Source organism: Pongo abelii, chromosome 3, assembly GCF_028885655.2.
Source record: "Pongo abelii isolate AG06213 chromosome 3, NHGRI_mPonAbe1-v2.0_pri, whole genome shotgun sequence".
NCBI classification, from domain to species: Eukaryota; Metazoa; Chordata; class Mammalia; order Primates; family Hominidae; genus Pongo; species Pongo abelii.
Genome location: NC_071988.2, coordinates 4,418,437 through 4,435,491, shown reverse-complemented (window position 1 = coordinate 4,435,491; position 17,055 = coordinate 4,418,437). Strand labels below are relative to the sequence as shown.

Below are 17,055 nucleotides of genomic sequence, written 5' to 3'. Positions count from 1 at the left end.
GGCCATCGGCCAAGGGCTGCCGCACCTTGGAGGAACCAAATACTGATCTGATCAGGGTGGCAGGAGCTAAAGAATGTAAAGACTAGGGCAGACTAGGCACCTTCTTATTAGTCTCCCAGGAGCCCATTGTCACATTAGAAGTTAAAAGCAGCAGGATTCTGCCATATCTAGATTCCAATTTCTCACTGATGGCTAAGCCACTAGATAGAGTTACAAAGGGGGGGAAGAAAAAGAACCCCTCCTCTAAGAAACTTAAACAGGAGAAAGAGCCATACCTTGTGAAAACTTGCTGATAGACTTTACAGAACTGCCCCGTGCTGGAGGCTATCAGTACATGCTAGTGCTTGTTTGCACCTTTCAGGGTAAGTTAAAGTTTTCCCCACCAGGACAGAAAAAGTATGAGTGACTAAAGTACTGTTAAAAGACATTATCCCCAGGTTTAGACTGCCTCTAACTTTAAAGTCAGACAACAGGCCAGCATTTGTAGCTGAAATAGTGCAGGATTTAACAAGACTGTTAAAAATAAAATGGAAGTTACACACAGCCTATTGGCCGCAAAGTTCACGAAAAAGTGGAATGCATGAACTGGACACTTGAGCAGCTACTGAAAAAATATTGCCAGGAAATCCATTTAAGATAAAACCAGGCTTTTGCCTATGGTCCTCCTTCGAGTCACCTGCACCCTCACCAAACAAACTAGGTATTTGCCCTATAAGATTTTGTTCAGTCGGCCATCCCCAAATCATAGGTCAAATTAAAGGTGACCTCCAAGAACTAAAGGAATTAACCTTAAGAAAGCAAATGCAGACTGTAGAAATAGCCAAAGTGTTTATAATTAAATACATAAAAATGCCTATAAGCCTGACACCCCTTTAAATCTAGTGACTCTGTTTAAGTTAAAAAGTAAAATCTAATTTTTCTAGGACCCATACAGGATGGGCCCTATACTGTAATCTTGTCCACTCCCACTGCTGTTAAAGTTGCAGGTGTTGTGTCTTAGATCCATCACAGTCAGCTAACACTGGCAGCTCAGGACAAGTAGACCAGCCAACAGGATGCAGATCTTCCTACCGGGCTGATCCTGAGACGAGACCAAGCTGCTGCTGAGGACAACAGCCCTGCTCTGGTCACTCCAGAGGCTGACCAGTCTACGCATGGCTGAAGCTTGAAGAAACAACAAGCTTCTAGTCACACACTGGCTCTAGTCACACACTGGCAGCTCACTAGTCTACGCACGGCCGAAGCTTGAGGACTTGTCAAGCAAGTAAATGTAGTTAAAAAATCTTAAGACTAATAGTTTTCCTGTAATACTGTTTTCCTATTGTTCTGTCACTGTATTCAATTTTTTTCCCAGGTAAGGACCTCGTTTGTCCTTGCTGGATATAAATATGCTGTATATTGTTTTGTTGTTGTTACCCCCCATAACCATGCTAGAAGAAACACCTATATAAGGTGTCCCCACTGTACACATACTACTTAGTCAGGAAACCCAGACCCGTCCAGCCCAGCAACAATTCGGAGTCTTTAAGTCATTCTTTAAACACATAAACCAGAAGTCACCAGAGCCTCTTCCTTTAGCAAAACAAACAAACAACCTATTTGCTCAGCTGGCTGAAAACATTGCCAGCAGCCTAGACGTTTCTTCATGTTATGTTTGTAAAAAGGCTAACATGAGAGACCAATGGCCTTGAGAAGCAAAAGATTTAATGCCTCAAGATAACTTTAACTGTTTCCCCAAGCAGATGCCAAGTTCAAGCATCTGGCTCTTAAAAACTTATATTATTAAGAAATACTGTGTTGCTTGCTAGGAAAGAAGCTTTTAAGACCCAGTAAAAAAACTAACCTGCTTAGAACATGACAAAGTTGGCACATGTGCCTGTACTGGCTTAACACAGGTTTGATCCTAGGTCTTTATTTACAAAATAGTTTCCAGCTATAAGAGAATTTAAAACCCTCATTGTAAGTGTATTACATAACACACTATCACTCTGTCTACCAAAGAGACTCAGAAAGTAAAAATAAAAGTGAGAACTCCCACTAATTAGTGAAAATTCTCAAAGGAAGGGATAAGGAGACCACTACTCCTCCTGCTGCCCTCCTCCCCGCCACCTTGCCTAGTTCATAAGACAGAAGGAAAGAGAGAAAGCAAAAAGTTAGAAAGAAACAAAAGTAAGATAAATAGCCAGACAACCTTGGTACCACCACCCGGCCCTAGGAGTTAAAAATAATAATAATATCAACCTCTGACCTGAACTACTTGTGTTATCTGTAAATTCCAGATATTGTATGAAAAAAGCATTGCAAAACTTTCTGTTCTGTTAGCTGATGCACGTAGCCCCCAGTCACATTTCCCATGCTTGCTCGATTTATCACGACCCTTTCACGTGGACCCCTTAACGTTGTAAGCCTTTAAACAGGCCAAGAATTTATTTTTTGGGGAGCTCAGCTCTTAAGATGCAAGTCTGCCGATGCTCCCGGCCGAATAAACTTCTTCCTTCTTTAATCCGGCGTCTGAGGAGTTTTGTCTGTGGCTTGTCCTGCTACAGTGAGTGACAGATGACCTTCATCCTTCATGGGACAACGTTACATCATTCTTATGAAACAGCCATGGCTGCACTCAGACTTAGGAAGGCACCGGCTGTAATGCCGGCACTAAAAGCAAACCAGAACCCAAGTGGAGAAAAGTCAGCTTTCATAAGAGGACTCATCTTCTACGTTCACAAACTTGGGCTCCCTGACTTTTATCGGTAATCAGGATTGTGCGTTCCAGACCCGCTGGCTGGCTGATGTTTGATTCTATAACTATACCACTTCCAGAATTCTCTCAAAACTCAGCTCAGATCATGTTACTATCAGGCAGGAATGCCCCTTGGGTGGATACCCAGGAAATAAAACACAGGTCAAATTCCTCATCCACACACTCCACAGTCCAACCCCTGCCAGGGAAACCAAAAGCAGGAACGGATCTCCAGCCATGCCATTCTCATTTCCGGTGCCAGCACCCCGCCTCCATGACGTCAACGCACCGCGCCACCGGGCTGCGTCATCTCCGCGCGCCGCTGCCAGGGCTCTACACCTGCTGGCTGCCATGGCTGAGGTGGGCCGTAGGGGGATCAGCGACCCAGGCGCGCTTCTCCCACGGGGCTTCTGGGCTGCGGTCGAAGTGTGGCTGGAGAGGCCGCAGGTGGCCAACAAACGGCTTTGCGGCGCCCGCCTGGAGGCCCGCTGGAGCGCCGCCCTGCCCTGCGCTGAGGCCCGCGGCCCCGGGACTAGCGCAGGCTCGGAGCAGGAGTGGGGTCCGGGACCCGGCGAGGGTTCCCCGGGAGGGGGCCCGGGTCCCAGGCCGCTATCAGGACCCGAGCAGGGCACGGCATGTTGCGAACTTGAGGAGGCCCAGCGCCAGTGCCAGCAAGAGGAGGCAAAGAGGGAAGCCGCCTCAGTGCCCCTGAGGGACTCCGGGCACCCCGGCCATGCTGAAGGAAGGGAGGGCGACTTCCCCGCCGCAGATCTGGATTCGCTCTGGGAGGATTTCTCCCGAAGTCTCGCCTGTGGCAATTCGGAGATGCTGGCCTTCCTCACCTGCTCCGGGGCGGGATCGCAGCCGGAGGCGCAGCGTGAGCTCGACGTGGTTCTCAGAACCGTCATCCCGAAAACTAGCCCACATTGCCCCCTTACAACTCCCAGGAGGGAAATAGTCGTGCAAGGTAAGAGTGTTTTGATAGTGGACGGATACGATTAGATAAAAAAGCATTCATAGAACCTCGGGTCAATGAAAAGGTCACAAGGGTACTAGTTCTTCTGTGATGTCCTAGGGAGGTTGTTAGGTGTTTGATAGTTTTTTGAGTGGGCGCATAGAAATGTGTGTCCTTAGTACAGAAGATGGGATAATTGATTGGGGTGGTGTCTGGAAGGCTTCAAAGAGACAGTGAAGGACTAGCTGGATATTGCGTAATACCTAGGAGTTTAGCAGGTAAAGCTGTAGGTGTAAAAGTGTTGGGGACCAGCCTCAACACCACCCGTAGGGTACTTGAAGTCCGGTGGCGACGAAGGAATGAGACGAGACAGGTTAAGAGTGCATAAAGATTGGGGGCCAGGGGGCCAATTGCAAAATGGAGGCTGCAAAAGGCTCGGAGCTCTGGTCTCCACACTATTGAGTACAATCACTTAGATCTAAGAAGCGGGTGTTCAGGGCGAAACGGTGAAAGGGAGGCAGTGCATCATACGTGTAATCTATAGCAGTGGCGATTTAAATGAATCTCCTTTGTGCTCAAACAGCATATCTTTAACTTTTCGGAGAATAACTAGTAGGAGCGGGCTTAACTAGGAGCCTGCATGTCTGGCCACATTTCAGTGATTCAAAGGAGTGTCTTTCTCCTTGAACACAGTGTTTATAGGTAAGACAGTAGGTCTCGCCCAGAACATGGGAACATCATGACGATAAGAAGGCTTTCCTCCTCAGAGCCTCTTGTGGCTTTCCACAACTTATTGTCTCATATTTTTGTGGCCAGTTTATACAGGCACGCCACAAGCCTTTTCCCCAACATAAAGGGAGCTATTTATGCTGAGACAAATAACTGTGAAAGAGCATAGAGACTGGATGGATGGGAACCTACTAGTCCTCAGCGTTTGTTAAATCTCTGACATTTATTTTTACTGCCCATGACCTTGACACTTCAGCCTCAGCCACTCTTACCTGAAACTTTATTCAGCAGCATGTGTTTCGTATTGCCACTGTAACAAATTACTGCAAATTCATTGGTCAGTACAAAAAATTGATTGTCTCAGTTCAGTAGGTCAGGAATCTCCATTGGCTTTGCTGGTTTCTCCGCTGTGGATCTCTCTCACGAAGCCAAAATCAAACAGCCTGCCGGCTGGGCTCTTATTTGGAGGTTCTGGGAAGGAATCTGTTCTCAGGCTCATTCAGTTTGTTGGTAGAATCCAATTTTTTATGTAGGACTGGGGTCCTTGTTCCCTTGCTGGCTGTCAGTTGCTGGAGGCTTCTTTCTGGTTCTTTCATGCAGCTTCCTACATCTCAGAGCCAGCAATGGGGTTGAATCCTTCTCACACTTGGAATCTCTCTGCCTTCCTCTCCTACTGCTTCTGTCCTCCGCCTCCAGCCAGAGAAAATTCTCTGCTCTTCGTGGCCCATGGAGTTAGACCAGGCCCACCTGGATAATCCAGAGTACTCTCCCTCTTGAGGTCTGTAACCATAATCATGTTTGCAAAGTGTCCCTTTTGCCATATAATACAGTATATTCACGAGTCCTGGGTATTACGGCGTGGACACTTTTGGGAGGCTCTTCTGCCTACCTCAGGCAGCAATTGCTGGGAGGTACATAGTCCCCTCTGATGGCTCCCAATACTGTCTGCCTCTGTGCCTTTGTCAGACTGTAGGTGTCCCCTCCTCCAGGGGGCCTCTCTGCCAGTCCAGTCTAGTTTAGGAGTTCTTCTAGCTTATCAACTGTGTTCTAATCTTAACCGTTTTATGTTGTCCATCCACTGGACTGAGAGGATGGGAGGGGCAGTGCCCATGAGGCCTTCATGTGTAGACTTCGCTGAACAGAGGGGCAGGACTGAATTTTTTCCTTTCTTCCTCTCAGGGAGGCAGTTTTCCCTCTCAACAAGGAGGATGTTTTCAGGATTGCTTTCTATTTTCAGTTCCCGCCAGGAAGGCTCACCAGAGGACTTATGTCCTCCATGGAGTATAGACAGCCTGGCTTTGAATTTTGGTCTTGCCAATTATAAGCTGTATGGCTGTGGGCAGGTTATAGAGGCTTTCTGTGCCTCAGTGTCTTCATTTGTAAAATAGGATAATAATAAAATATCTTAGAGTTGCTGGAAGAGTTAAATGGAATTAATACATTGTAAAGTGCTTAGAATAGTTCCTGGCACGTGGTAAGTGCCTAATAAATGCTAGCTGCTGTTTGTGTGAAGTGGAGATGCTCTTGCAACTTTTGTATATTTCTTGGCCCTATTCTGGGTAAGATCACGAAGGTCTTAAGAGTAATGTGACTGTTTGAGACCAGCCTGGCCAACATGGTGAAACCCCGTCTCTACTAAAAATAAAAAAAATTAGCCGGGCATTGTGGCAGGTGCCTGTAATCCCAGCTACTCCGGAGACTGAGGCAGAAGAATGACGTGAACCCGGTGGGTGGAGGTTGCAGTGAACCAAGATCGTGCCACTGCATTCCAGCCTGGGCGGCAGAGGGGGACTCAGTCTAAAAAAAAAAAAAAGGAATGTGACTAAGAAATCTTAACTGTTAGTAGCAGGTGACAGGATGACACAGTGGTTAAGAACTTGACTTCTTTAGTTAAAGAACAGAATTCAGTTTGAGGCTATGTGGATTTGAGACAGATTACTTAATCTTTTGAACGCCTGGTTTTCTCATCTAGAACAGAGGTTTCAGTCGGGACAGTTTTGATCCTCAGAAGTTTGTCATCAAACATCACATGTTCTCACTTATTTATGGGGTCTAAAAATCAAAACAATGGAACTCATGGACATGGAGAGTGGGAGGATGGTTACCAGAGGCTGGGAAGGGGAGTGAAGGGTTGGGGGCGGGGTGGGATGGTTAAAGTGCACAAAAAAAAATAGAATATGAATAACACCTAGTATATGATAGTCTAACAGGGGGATTATAGTGAATAATAACTTAATTGTACTTTTTTTTTTTTTTTTTTTTTTTTGAGAGTAGTCTCGCTCTGTGGCCCAGGCTAAGTGCAGTGGTGTGATCTCAGCTCACTGCAACCTCCGCCTCCTGGGTTCGAGCGATTCTCCTAACTTAGCCTCCCAAGCAGCTGAGATTACAGGCATGTGCCACGATGCCCAGCCAATTTTTGTATTTTTCGTAGAGATGGGGTTTCACCATGTTGGCCAGACTGGTCTCCAACTCCTGACCTCACGTGATCCGCCTGCCTTGGCCTCCCAAAGTGCTGAGGTTACAGGCGTGAGCCACCACTCCCGGCCACGATTGTACATTTTTAAATAATGAAAAGAGTGTAATTGGATTGTTTGTAACACAAAGGGTAAATGTTTGAGGGGATGGATGCCCCATTCTCCATGATGTGATTAGTTCACATTGCATGCCTGGATCAAAACATTTCATGTACCCCGTAAATATATATACCTGCTATGTACCCACAAAAATGAAAAATTTTAAAATTTTAAAAATCGAAATTTATCATTGTGTAGCGGCAACAGTGACAGCAGATTTGGGGTTGCCACACTGGGCAGGGAGGGAGAGGATGCTGCTGGCATCTAGTGGGTAGGGGCCAGGGCTTCTGGTAAACATGCTACAGTGCACAGGACAACTCCCAACAATAAGGAGTTATCCAGCCACACATGCCAGTGACACTGAAGATGAGAAACCCTGATCCAGAGGATGGTGAAAATAATACTGGATGATAAAGTTGTGAGTTTTATTTTACTTATTTATTTTTTGTATAAATAGGGTCTTACTATGTTTCTTAGTCTGGTCTCTAACTCCTGGTTTCAAGTGAGCCTCGCACCTTGGCTTTCCAAAGTGCTGGGACAACAGGCATGGGCCAACACACTGGTCCTGCTGCAGTTTTTAAATGAGGTAATTGATGGAAAGAATGATGCATTGTGTCAGTCCTCTTCTCTCTGGTCTCACTCACCGTAAAAGCTGTACTTCTGTGAACTGCAAGGCTCTATGTGACCTAGGTGGGCACTGTTACCCTTTGATTTCACCTTCTACCACTTGTCACCTTGTCCACGCCACTCACCTCCATTCCCCATGCACCTGAGCACACGCTTGCCCTAGGGCCTTTGCAATTGCTGCTTCTGTGTCTGAAGCACTCTTCTTCCAGGTGCCCCATGGCACACTCCCTGACCTCCTTGGCTCTCTGCTCAAATGTCACCTAACTAGGGAGGACTTCCTTGGCTACCCTGTATTCCACAGCAGTAGACTCTGATTGTTAGAGTTTTCTCGGCCCCACACTGCTTGCTTTCCATCCGAATCCACTCAGCCCCTTCAGCCTCTGCTTCCTTTTGGCAGGTCTTGTTCTTTCATCTGCTGTGGAAGGTGAACCACAGTTGTGCATAGTTGGCCTGTGCAGTGTATATTCCTCTTTAACTGAGAGTTTGCAATTATTTTTTTAACATCAAAGGTAAACACGATTGATTTTAGAGATAGAACTTTATACAACCAAACCTTAAGTATCCACACAAACTGACAGAATGCTGTAAATTTAGCTTAGGAATACGCCACTCTGCTTATATTTTAATGGGAAGGTGACTGTGAAGTCCCTACATGCAGCAAGGGCTCCACACAACATAAAGCCGTTGTTAGGAAGGCCCGGACTGATACCCACTTTCCTGAACTGGCCTCTGATGGCTGAGCAGTGTTCTGTGCCTTGCTCACACTCGAAGATCATGGTCAGGCTGTGGCAGACACTCAGCTAGGGCAGAGGTCCCCTGTTTTCTCTGATTGTAGCTCTCAAGTTCCGATAGCGTCCACATTGGCTGGCTCTTCCCTCAGGTCCTGGGTCATGCATCTCTCAACAGATACTTGCAGAGAATGGCTGCTGTGTGCCTGGCACGTTCTAGGCTCTGGGCTGTAGCAGTGAATGAAAGGCAAAAGCTCCTCTCCTGGAGTGCCGTTGTGAATAGAGTGCTGGGGGATTGAAAGCATCATGCTTGACTCATCCCTATTTTTAATACTGCTTCTGATGAGACGGTAGCTAGGCAGTTGTAATTTGTCCTTCTTCTCTTTTTCTTTCCAGATGTCCTCAATGGAACCGTAACGTTTTTGCCTTTGGAAGAAGATGATGAGGGAAACTTAAAGGTTAAGATGAGCAATGTGTATCAAATTCAGCTCAGTCATAGCAAAGAAGAATGGTAAGAGCTGGACAGTGGACTCCTACTTTTATGGTTTCCATTGAGGATTTCTTTAGGTAGCCAAAGGATTCTGGGTTGCCAGAGAGCTTAAGGTCCTGTGTCTGAGGTGGTTATGGTTTGTAGGAATGCAGTTGCTGGCTTGTGTGCCCATGCCATGTTGCTCTTCCTGTTGGTGCCTGGCCTCAAGTCTGGGTGCTCACAGCCTGGCTGGGGTCTCTGATCTCTACCTTCCCTGTGGCTGTGATGATCAGCAGCCCTCAGTGTTAGCTCTGAAGTCAAACTCAAATTTCTTTATTGTTATTGTTATTATTATTATTGAGACCGTCTTACACTGTTGCCCAGGCTGGAGTGCATTGGTGCCATCTCGTTTCACTGCAACGTCTACCTGCTGCATTTCAGTGATTCTCGTGCCTCAGTCACCACAGTACAGGCACCCACCACCACAGCCAGCTAATTTTTGTATTTTCAGTAGAGACGGGATTTCACCATGTTGGCCGGGCTGGTCTCAAACTCCTGACCTCAGGTGATCCACCTGCCTTGGCCTCCCAAAGTGCTGAGATTTCAGGCCTGAGCCACCACACCCAGCCTATTTGGTTATTTGTATGACTTAGTAATGGGGAATAGGTGATGGTTCCTTCTGTAGTAAGTATTCAGTGATCCTTATTATAAAGCAACAGTTTAATAAGCACCCTTAATTCCATATGGTATTTGGGCCTGTATAGAAAGTATAAAATTTAATTCATACCGTTTGGTATTTTTAAAACAAAAAAGTCAGAGGAGGGGTGAATTCATTCATGACTCGTCAGCTGATATTTTCCTGAGTGCCACATCCAACCTGTGCTTTCTGAAACAGTCTTGGGGATAATGTCTGAGTAACTGGAATGAGTTTGCCCGGGGCTTCCTAGAAAGCAGAGGGGTGTGGCGAGAAGAGTGTGGGCTTCCCACTAGCAGTATGGTCTTGGGTATGTGCTCTACCTCCTGGCCCTCCGTCTGCTCACCTTGAAATGCGTTTCATCATTCCTGAGCCTCTGAGGAGGTGGCAGGGCTGGGCCTCACATGGACCTGTTGCAGCCCTCGTACTTGAAAGGGGTGCTCAGGCCCTGTAGCATGAAGCCCTTTGAGAACCATCCAGAGGTTGCCCCGAGTTGTCAGGGGATCCTGCCCTGAGGTCCCTTCCTGCCAGCATGCCCTTGTTGGAGAGTGAGGAGTAAGAGCAGACACTAGGAGAAGCCATGCTTACCTGTGCCAGGCACCTCCGTGCTCGGCGATGCTGAGCTGTGTGCCCGTTAGCCAGAAAGTGGTGCCTGTCTTGGGTGCAGTGGGCACCTAGTGCAGGGCGGGGTTGCAGGAGGTGCTTGGCATGTGCCTGCTGCGTTGGAGTGACTTTCGTTGCTCTTTGACAAGCTACTGAGGACGTGGCTACTGCTCCCATCTTCCCAGGGTGGCATTTCTAGTCGGCATCGGAGTGACCTTCACTGCTCTTTGACGAGCTACCGAGGACGCGGCTGCTGCCCCCACCTTCCCAGGGTGGCATTTCTAGTCATAGCCTCACCGGGCCGCTGTTCCTCACAGTTTCTGGGCACAGGTCACACTTCAGGGGCCAGATGTACTGCCTTCTGAGTTGAACACAAATGAGGGGCTCTCACTGTCGATATGCGTGCTTCTTCACAGCTCGATTCATTTTCAGCAACATTTGTTGTGTGCCCATCATGTGCTAGGGCTGGCACGCAGCGGGAAGTGAGTCTCCTGGGGCAGTGGAGAATATCTGCTCCCATACTAGGTGGCGCAGGGAGGAAAACTCGGCCGAGCAGGACTGTGTCCCCTCATTAGAAATGGCAGAGTGTGGCCGAGGTGTGTGGGAAGGCCTCTGAGAAGGGACATGGAAGAGAGGTGGATGAAGGAGGAGGCCATATGGACCTCTGAGGGACCCTGGGGAAGAGCATGAGGCCCAGGGAAGAGCGAGGAACGCCCCTTGGGCAGAATCTGTCTGCAGCGCGCAGGGACCACCAAAGTTAGTGTCAGGCCCAGCAGGAACGCTTCTGGACTGAGCAGGACAGACCTCACAGTCCCGAGCAGGGAGCTGGGCCAGGGGAAAGGTTCAGACCTACTTTGGGGTTCACTCTCTGGAGAATCTTCTGGAAGTGACTTGTGTCCCTCTGATGCACCGTGGTGGCAGAAAACCTGGAAACCACAGGTCTCACCAGATGGACCACTTGCCATTGTCCCTGCAGCGGGGCCATGCTGCTGCCGCGCCCTCAGCACACTTGTGAGGCCCTCCGGCTCTGCCCCGCTCACCCAGTGGCTGGGATCTGCTTGTTCTTAGGAATGTTCGTTGAATGTCACTTTTATCATAGCTTTCTCTCATCTGCCCAGCAAACTTAATGCCCTCCCCTTCCTTGTACTGCCCCAAACGCAGCCCTTGGACAGTGTATTGTTATCTGGGTTTGTATCTGTCCCGCCAGTCCTCCCAAGGATTGTGAGCTTTTACTCATTTATTGAATGCATCCATGAACAGTGCCTGCTATGTGTCAGCACTGCTGGGACCTGGGGGCGGAGCAGTGAGCAAGACAGACAGAAGCCCCCCGCCGTCATGAACCTTCTGATGGCAGAAGACATGTGAAAGACAAAATAAGCCGGCAAAATGCACAGCAGCCTTTATCTCTGTGGCCGAGCACTTCGCCTTCTGGCAAGTAGCTATTCGGTGAGCCAGTATACTCAATTTGAGTTGCACGTGTGAAAATGGTAAAGAATAGAAATGTTAGGAAAATCCTTGGACGCTTAGAATCTGGCTCCTTGTGCATGAAGCAGCAGGAGAGAGGCCTTTATTTGTTTGGCCACCTCAGGGGCTTCGTGGTGTGTAAATATGTTCTTAACAAAGTTTGCAAGAAAAGAGGTATTCTCTGTGCTTTTTACATGTTTTTCTCTATTAGATGAAAGTTCTGTAACTAGTTCTAGTTCGTTTTATGTTTTTGGTAATATAGATGTCTTAGCTTTTGTTTTCTTCATTAGGTAAATAAATAGATAATTTTAAAATAAGAATTGAACATATCTGTGCTTATTCATATTTCTTTTATTTTTAAAGGTTCATATCTGTTTTAATTTTCTGTCCAGAAAGATGGCATTCAGATGGAATTGTGTATCCCAAACCCACGTGGCTTGGAGAAGAGTTGCTGGCCAAGTTGGCCAAGTGGTCTGTAGAGAACAAGAAGAGCGACTTTAAAAGCACCCTTTCCCTCATCTCCATTATGAAGTATAGCAAGGCTTACCAGGAACTTAAAGAGAAGTATAAGGAAATGGTTAAGGTAATTCTGGTGGAGAATATCTGATTTTTCCCCCTTCATGTTTTTCTTTTTTTTTTTTTTTTTTTTTTTTGTGACAGTCTTGTTCTGTCACCCAAAAAAAAAGGGCCAGAGTGAAGTGGTGTGATCTTGGCTCACTGCAACCTCCGCCTCCCGGGTTTAAGAGATTCTCCTGCCTCAGCCTCTTGACTAGCTGGGACTACAGGAACACGCCACCACGCCTGGCTAATTTTTTGTATTTTTATTAGAGATGAGGTTTCACCATGTTGCCCAGACTGGTCTTGAACTCCTGAGCTCAGGCAATCCACCGTCTTGGCCTCCCAAAGTGCTAAGATTACAGGCGTGAGCCACCGTGCCCAGCTCCCCCTTAATTTAAATGAGGTAAAATAATCAAACTCTTCCAGGTAAAATTGTTATTCCTGTTGCAGGCTGTACTTTGACATACTTAGGGGTGCACACAACAAAAACATAGACAGATATATAATGGAAAAGGATTGATCTTTACTTGTATATTATTTGTTTTCAAGAGACCTAAAGGGAAATATTTAATTGAAAAGTAATGGAACCTTGAAAAAAAAAATGGCTAAATTACCATAATTCTTTGTATAAACTTAAATATATTTTAAGAAAATATGTGAAAAGTTAAAGTACAAAAGAGCAGTTTCCAAAAGGGGATACATTTCATGATAACATGTGCTTAAACTTTCTATCTAAGATGTAAAAACAGTATAACAAGAAACATCTGTGTTGCAGGAAATCAGGGACCCCGAATTGGGGGTGGGCTCCCCCAATACATCTGTGTGTTTATGCCCAGCTTAAGGCAGAAAGCATTGCTGGTAGAGTCAAAGCTACTTACTATTCTTCCTAGTTCCCATCTTCCTCCCCCTCCTAGGAGTAACCACAATTTGTCATTTCCATGTTTTTTTTTTGTTTGTTTTGTTTTCTGATACAGGATCTCACTCTGTCGCCTAGGCTGAAGTGCAGTGGGCAATCTTGGCTCACTGCAGACTCAACCTCCCAGGCTCAAGCGATTCTCCCAGCTCAGCCTCCCTAGTAGCTGGGACCACAGGCACATGCTACCATGCCTGGCTAATTTTTTGTATTTTTTGTAGAGACAAAGTTTTGCCATGTTTCCCAGGCTGTTCTCGAACTCCTAGGCTCAACTGTTCTGCCTGCTTTGGCCTCCTAAAGTGCTGGGATTACAGGCGTGAGCCACTATGCCCGGCTTCCATGTATTTTTTTAATCAGTCACCTCTTGCTCTGTAACAAAAGCACCCCAAAGGTCACAGGCTTAAAGCTGTGACCTTTCATTATTGCTGAAGCACCTGTGGGTCCCCAGGGTTGGCTGACTGAGGCTGGGCTCCCTCCCACATCCTGGCCTTGTGGTCCTTTGCCATCTTGTTAGCTATTTAGTACCGTCCAGAAGGTACTTTTTATGTTTTTCCAGCTTTTGAAATTGTTTCTAGTGGGATGGTTCATCTGTATTGTCTAAGGCACTGTGACTGGAAATAGAAATTTCAACTTTTAAAATTGGCCATTGGTTTTTCCTCTTTTGCCTAATGCCGGTTCTGAACATGACTAATTTTAATAATGAGAGCTCATTTTTGCACAGCTGGTGCTTTACAGTTTTCAGAGCACCTTGATTATCCTGTGTGTTAGTTGAGGCATGGCTTTATCCCTGTTTGACAGGTAGGGCGACAGCAGCCACTGATGGACCAGGGGCTGGAGCACTGGTCTCCTGGTTTGTGGCTCGCGGCTCTCCCTGCCCTAGTTTCACTCCTGCGCCTAGTTTCCTTGTTTGTTGCCCTTATCTGCATAGACAATGAGCACAGTGTAGCTAAGTGTTTCCTCTATGTCCACTGCCTCAGCTAAACGCCTTAGGTATATTCTCTTGATTGTGAAATCTTGCTTTGGATTGGATTGTTCTTGGCATGCCTTGTTTCTTTATGTAAATATTTTATTGTAAGAAACCAGTTGTGAATTCCTGCCTTTGAGTTTATATTTCCTATTTTAGTGCACGATTAGTCCAGTTTGATTTATGCTTTATAGGGATACTTAAGTATTGGGAAATGGTGGTGGGGAAACCGAACAATTTACATTTGCTCTTGAAACTGTTTTAGGTGTGGCCTGAAGTCACTGATCCTGAGAAGTTCGTGTTTGAAGATGTGGCTATCGCAGCATACCTGCTGGTAAGGGTGTAAGCGACCTCAGCTTCTCTGGAGTGGGTGGAGGTTGCTACAGGCAGATGCTCCCAGTAGTGAAGGACATTTTCCAAATCCATAACTGCCGGTGCTCACAATTCTGCTGGCCAAGGTTGGTTTCCCATGTAATGGTTTGACTTCATGTGGTCCTTTTGATGCGTATACAAGAAGTTTGGGTTGAAACTTGACCTCGGGTTCAAACTTGACCTGCAGGCGGAACTGTATGTCCACACTCAGCAGTCATCGTGGAGGCGCCGGCTGGCACAGGGAAGCACTGAGGAACACATGTCTTCTGGCCCTGGCCTAGGATCTTCTAGCCCTTTCCTCAGCTGGCTCGCTAGCTGGCTACATTTGGACATGCCCTCTGATTTAATTGTCTTGATTTACTTATCTATAAGAATGTTTAGAGTAGGCTGGGTTTGGTGGCTCAAGCCTGTAATTCCCAGCACTTCGGGAGGCCGAGGCGGGCGGATCACTTGAGGTCAGGAGTTTGAGACCAGCCTGGCCAACATGGTGAAACCCCGTCTCTACTAAAAATACAAAATTAGCCAGGCATGGTGGCAGGTGCCTGTAGTTCCAGCTACTGGGGAGGCTGAGGCAGGAGAATTGCTTGAACCCAGGAGGCGGAGGTTGCAGTGAGCTGAGATTGCATCATTGCACTCTAGCGTGGGTGGCAAGAGCAATACTCCATCTCAAAAAAAGAAAGAAAAAAAAAAGAATGTTTAGTGTAGATGATTTCAAGTTTCCTTTCACTCAAGAGTTTTCTTTGACCAGTTTGTGTCTGAATTATTCTTGTGTAGAGTGGATTACCACCTGACTTTGTTTTGTTTTTCTCTTCACTTAGATTCTATGGGAAGAAGAAAGGGCCGAGAGGGGACTAACTGCCAGGCAGTCCTTTGTGGACCTGGGATGTGGAAATGGCCTCCTCGTCCACATCCTGAGCAGTGAGGGGGTAAGGCCTGGCTCCATCACCTTTTCTGGTAACTTGTCCAGAGTTTCCTCAAGTCAGGCACAGGGTTCACTGACATCTTTTTCTGCTGATACAGCCTGGATTTGGAGTCAGCCAGCTATCAGAGTAGGTAGAGACTTATAAATTTCTGTTAATTTGATAAACAAACAGCTCCTAAAACAAGGGAAATGTGGTGATCTCATTGGACCTAAGAGGAAGTCTCCAGGCCCCGGCATGGACCTATAAAATGACAGGCTTTGAGTAGCATGGATGTTTTTTTGCTGTCAGATTTTTCTTTTGAAACCCACCATCTCAAGGAGCTGGAGGGAGATAAAAAGCAAGGCAAGTTCTGCACTTGAGAAGCTTCAGGCCAGGCACGGGGCTCACACCTGCAATCCTAGCACTTGGGCTGCTGAGGTGGGTGGATCACTTGAGCCCAGGAGTTTGAGACCAGCCTGGGCAACATAGTGAAACTCCATCTCTGCAAAAAAGGAAAAACAAATAAGAGAAGCTTCAGTTCTGGCTCGGACGGCCAGTCATGTATACACAGACTACAGTATGAAACAGTGTGATACTGGGTTTTGCCCTCATTTTCTGGATGTTCAGCTGATGCAGTGAAAGCACTCTTGGGCTGAGAGCGGCACCTGCTCAGGTAGCACGGTCAGTAGGGGTGGGTGTCTTGTGCCTGAAGCTTCCTGCCAGCAACTCATATCCCTCTGGTGCGTCCAGCTCATCAGGTGCCATTACCCCATGATACGATGGCCAGCTTAGCCACTTCCTGCTAGGGGGCAACAGCTGGAACCTACAGCCCAGTATTGGTGGTATCAAACTGATTATCTTCCTGCTGTGCTGTACTGTACAGTATTGTACTGATAGGCTGCGCATATTTGTCTACACCTGTAAGAGCTTGAAATGGTTGTTACAATGCCCTTTTTCAAGTGTGTTATTAAAGAATGAGTTTCTAATTATAATACCTATAAGCTGGTTGTGGGGGTGGTAGCGTACCAGGTGGCAGCTTGGAAGCTGGTACCTGGAGACAGCTGGGAGGTGTCTCGTGCACCCCTCCTCTTCTGCAGGCTTGGAATAAATAAGTTTGCCCTATGAGAGCCAATGAGTGTGGCCAAGGTGCAAGAAGAGCCGGCAGCTGACCTTGACTGAGAGCAGAGAATTAGCTCACGTTCTCAGGTGTGCTCCCTGGGGCACTGGCCCTGGAAATGTTCCCACACTACAGGCCACTGTGGTCACTCAACTCCATGTCCCATCTTGAACTCCATGTCCCATCATAATGACCATTAGCGCAGTACACCTTCTTACCTGCCTTGCAGGGGTGTGGGTGTCTGTTTTAGACAGCTGAGAAATTCTGGTGCCATCCACGAATGCTAATGACACACTTGAAAAAGGGCATTGTAACAACCATTCCAAGCTCTTAGAGGCCGTAGGCAAATATGTGCAGCCCATCAGTACAGTACTGTGCAGTACAGCAGCAAGAAAATCAGCTTGGTACCACCAGACTGGGCTGCAGGTTCCAGCTGTTGCCGCTAGCAGGAAGTGGCTAAGCTGGCCATCGTATCACGGGGTAATGGCACCTGGTGCGCTGGATGCATCAGGAGGGGTATAAGTAGCTGGCAGGAAGCTCTTCTCTTGCCCTTCGTCCTGCTGGCAGTGCCTGCAGAGCTTTAATGTGTTCTTGCTAACTTATTATGAAGTACTAAGCTTAACCTTTGATTTCTAAAATTAATTTTTTCA

General features: G+C 47.0%; 1 protein-coding gene across 3 annotated transcripts in view; it reads left to right on the top strand.

Moving 5' to 3' along the window:
* Positions 1-3,041: 3,041 nt before the first annotated feature.
* The window catches only part of TRMT44 (tRNA methyltransferase 44 homolog), a 35,973-nt gene continuing 21,959 nt past the window's right edge, over positions 3,042-17,055 (top strand). The window contains exons 1-5 of one of the 3 annotated variants that reach the window (XM_024246521.3): positions 3,042-3,704; positions 8,746-8,860; positions 11,943-12,162; positions 14,280-14,348; positions 15,205-15,312. In XM_024246521.3, coding sequence (XP_024102289.3) covers positions 3,089-3,704; positions 8,746-8,860; positions 11,943-12,162; positions 14,280-14,348; positions 15,205-15,312 — 1,128 coding nt within the window. In that variant the 5' untranslated portion in view covers positions 3,042-3,088. The remainder of the gene's footprint in view (positions 3,705-8,745; positions 8,861-11,942; positions 12,163-14,279; positions 14,349-15,204; positions 15,313-17,055) is intronic. The other 2 variants (XM_054553661.2, XM_024246522.3) reach the window with 2 other exon arrangements.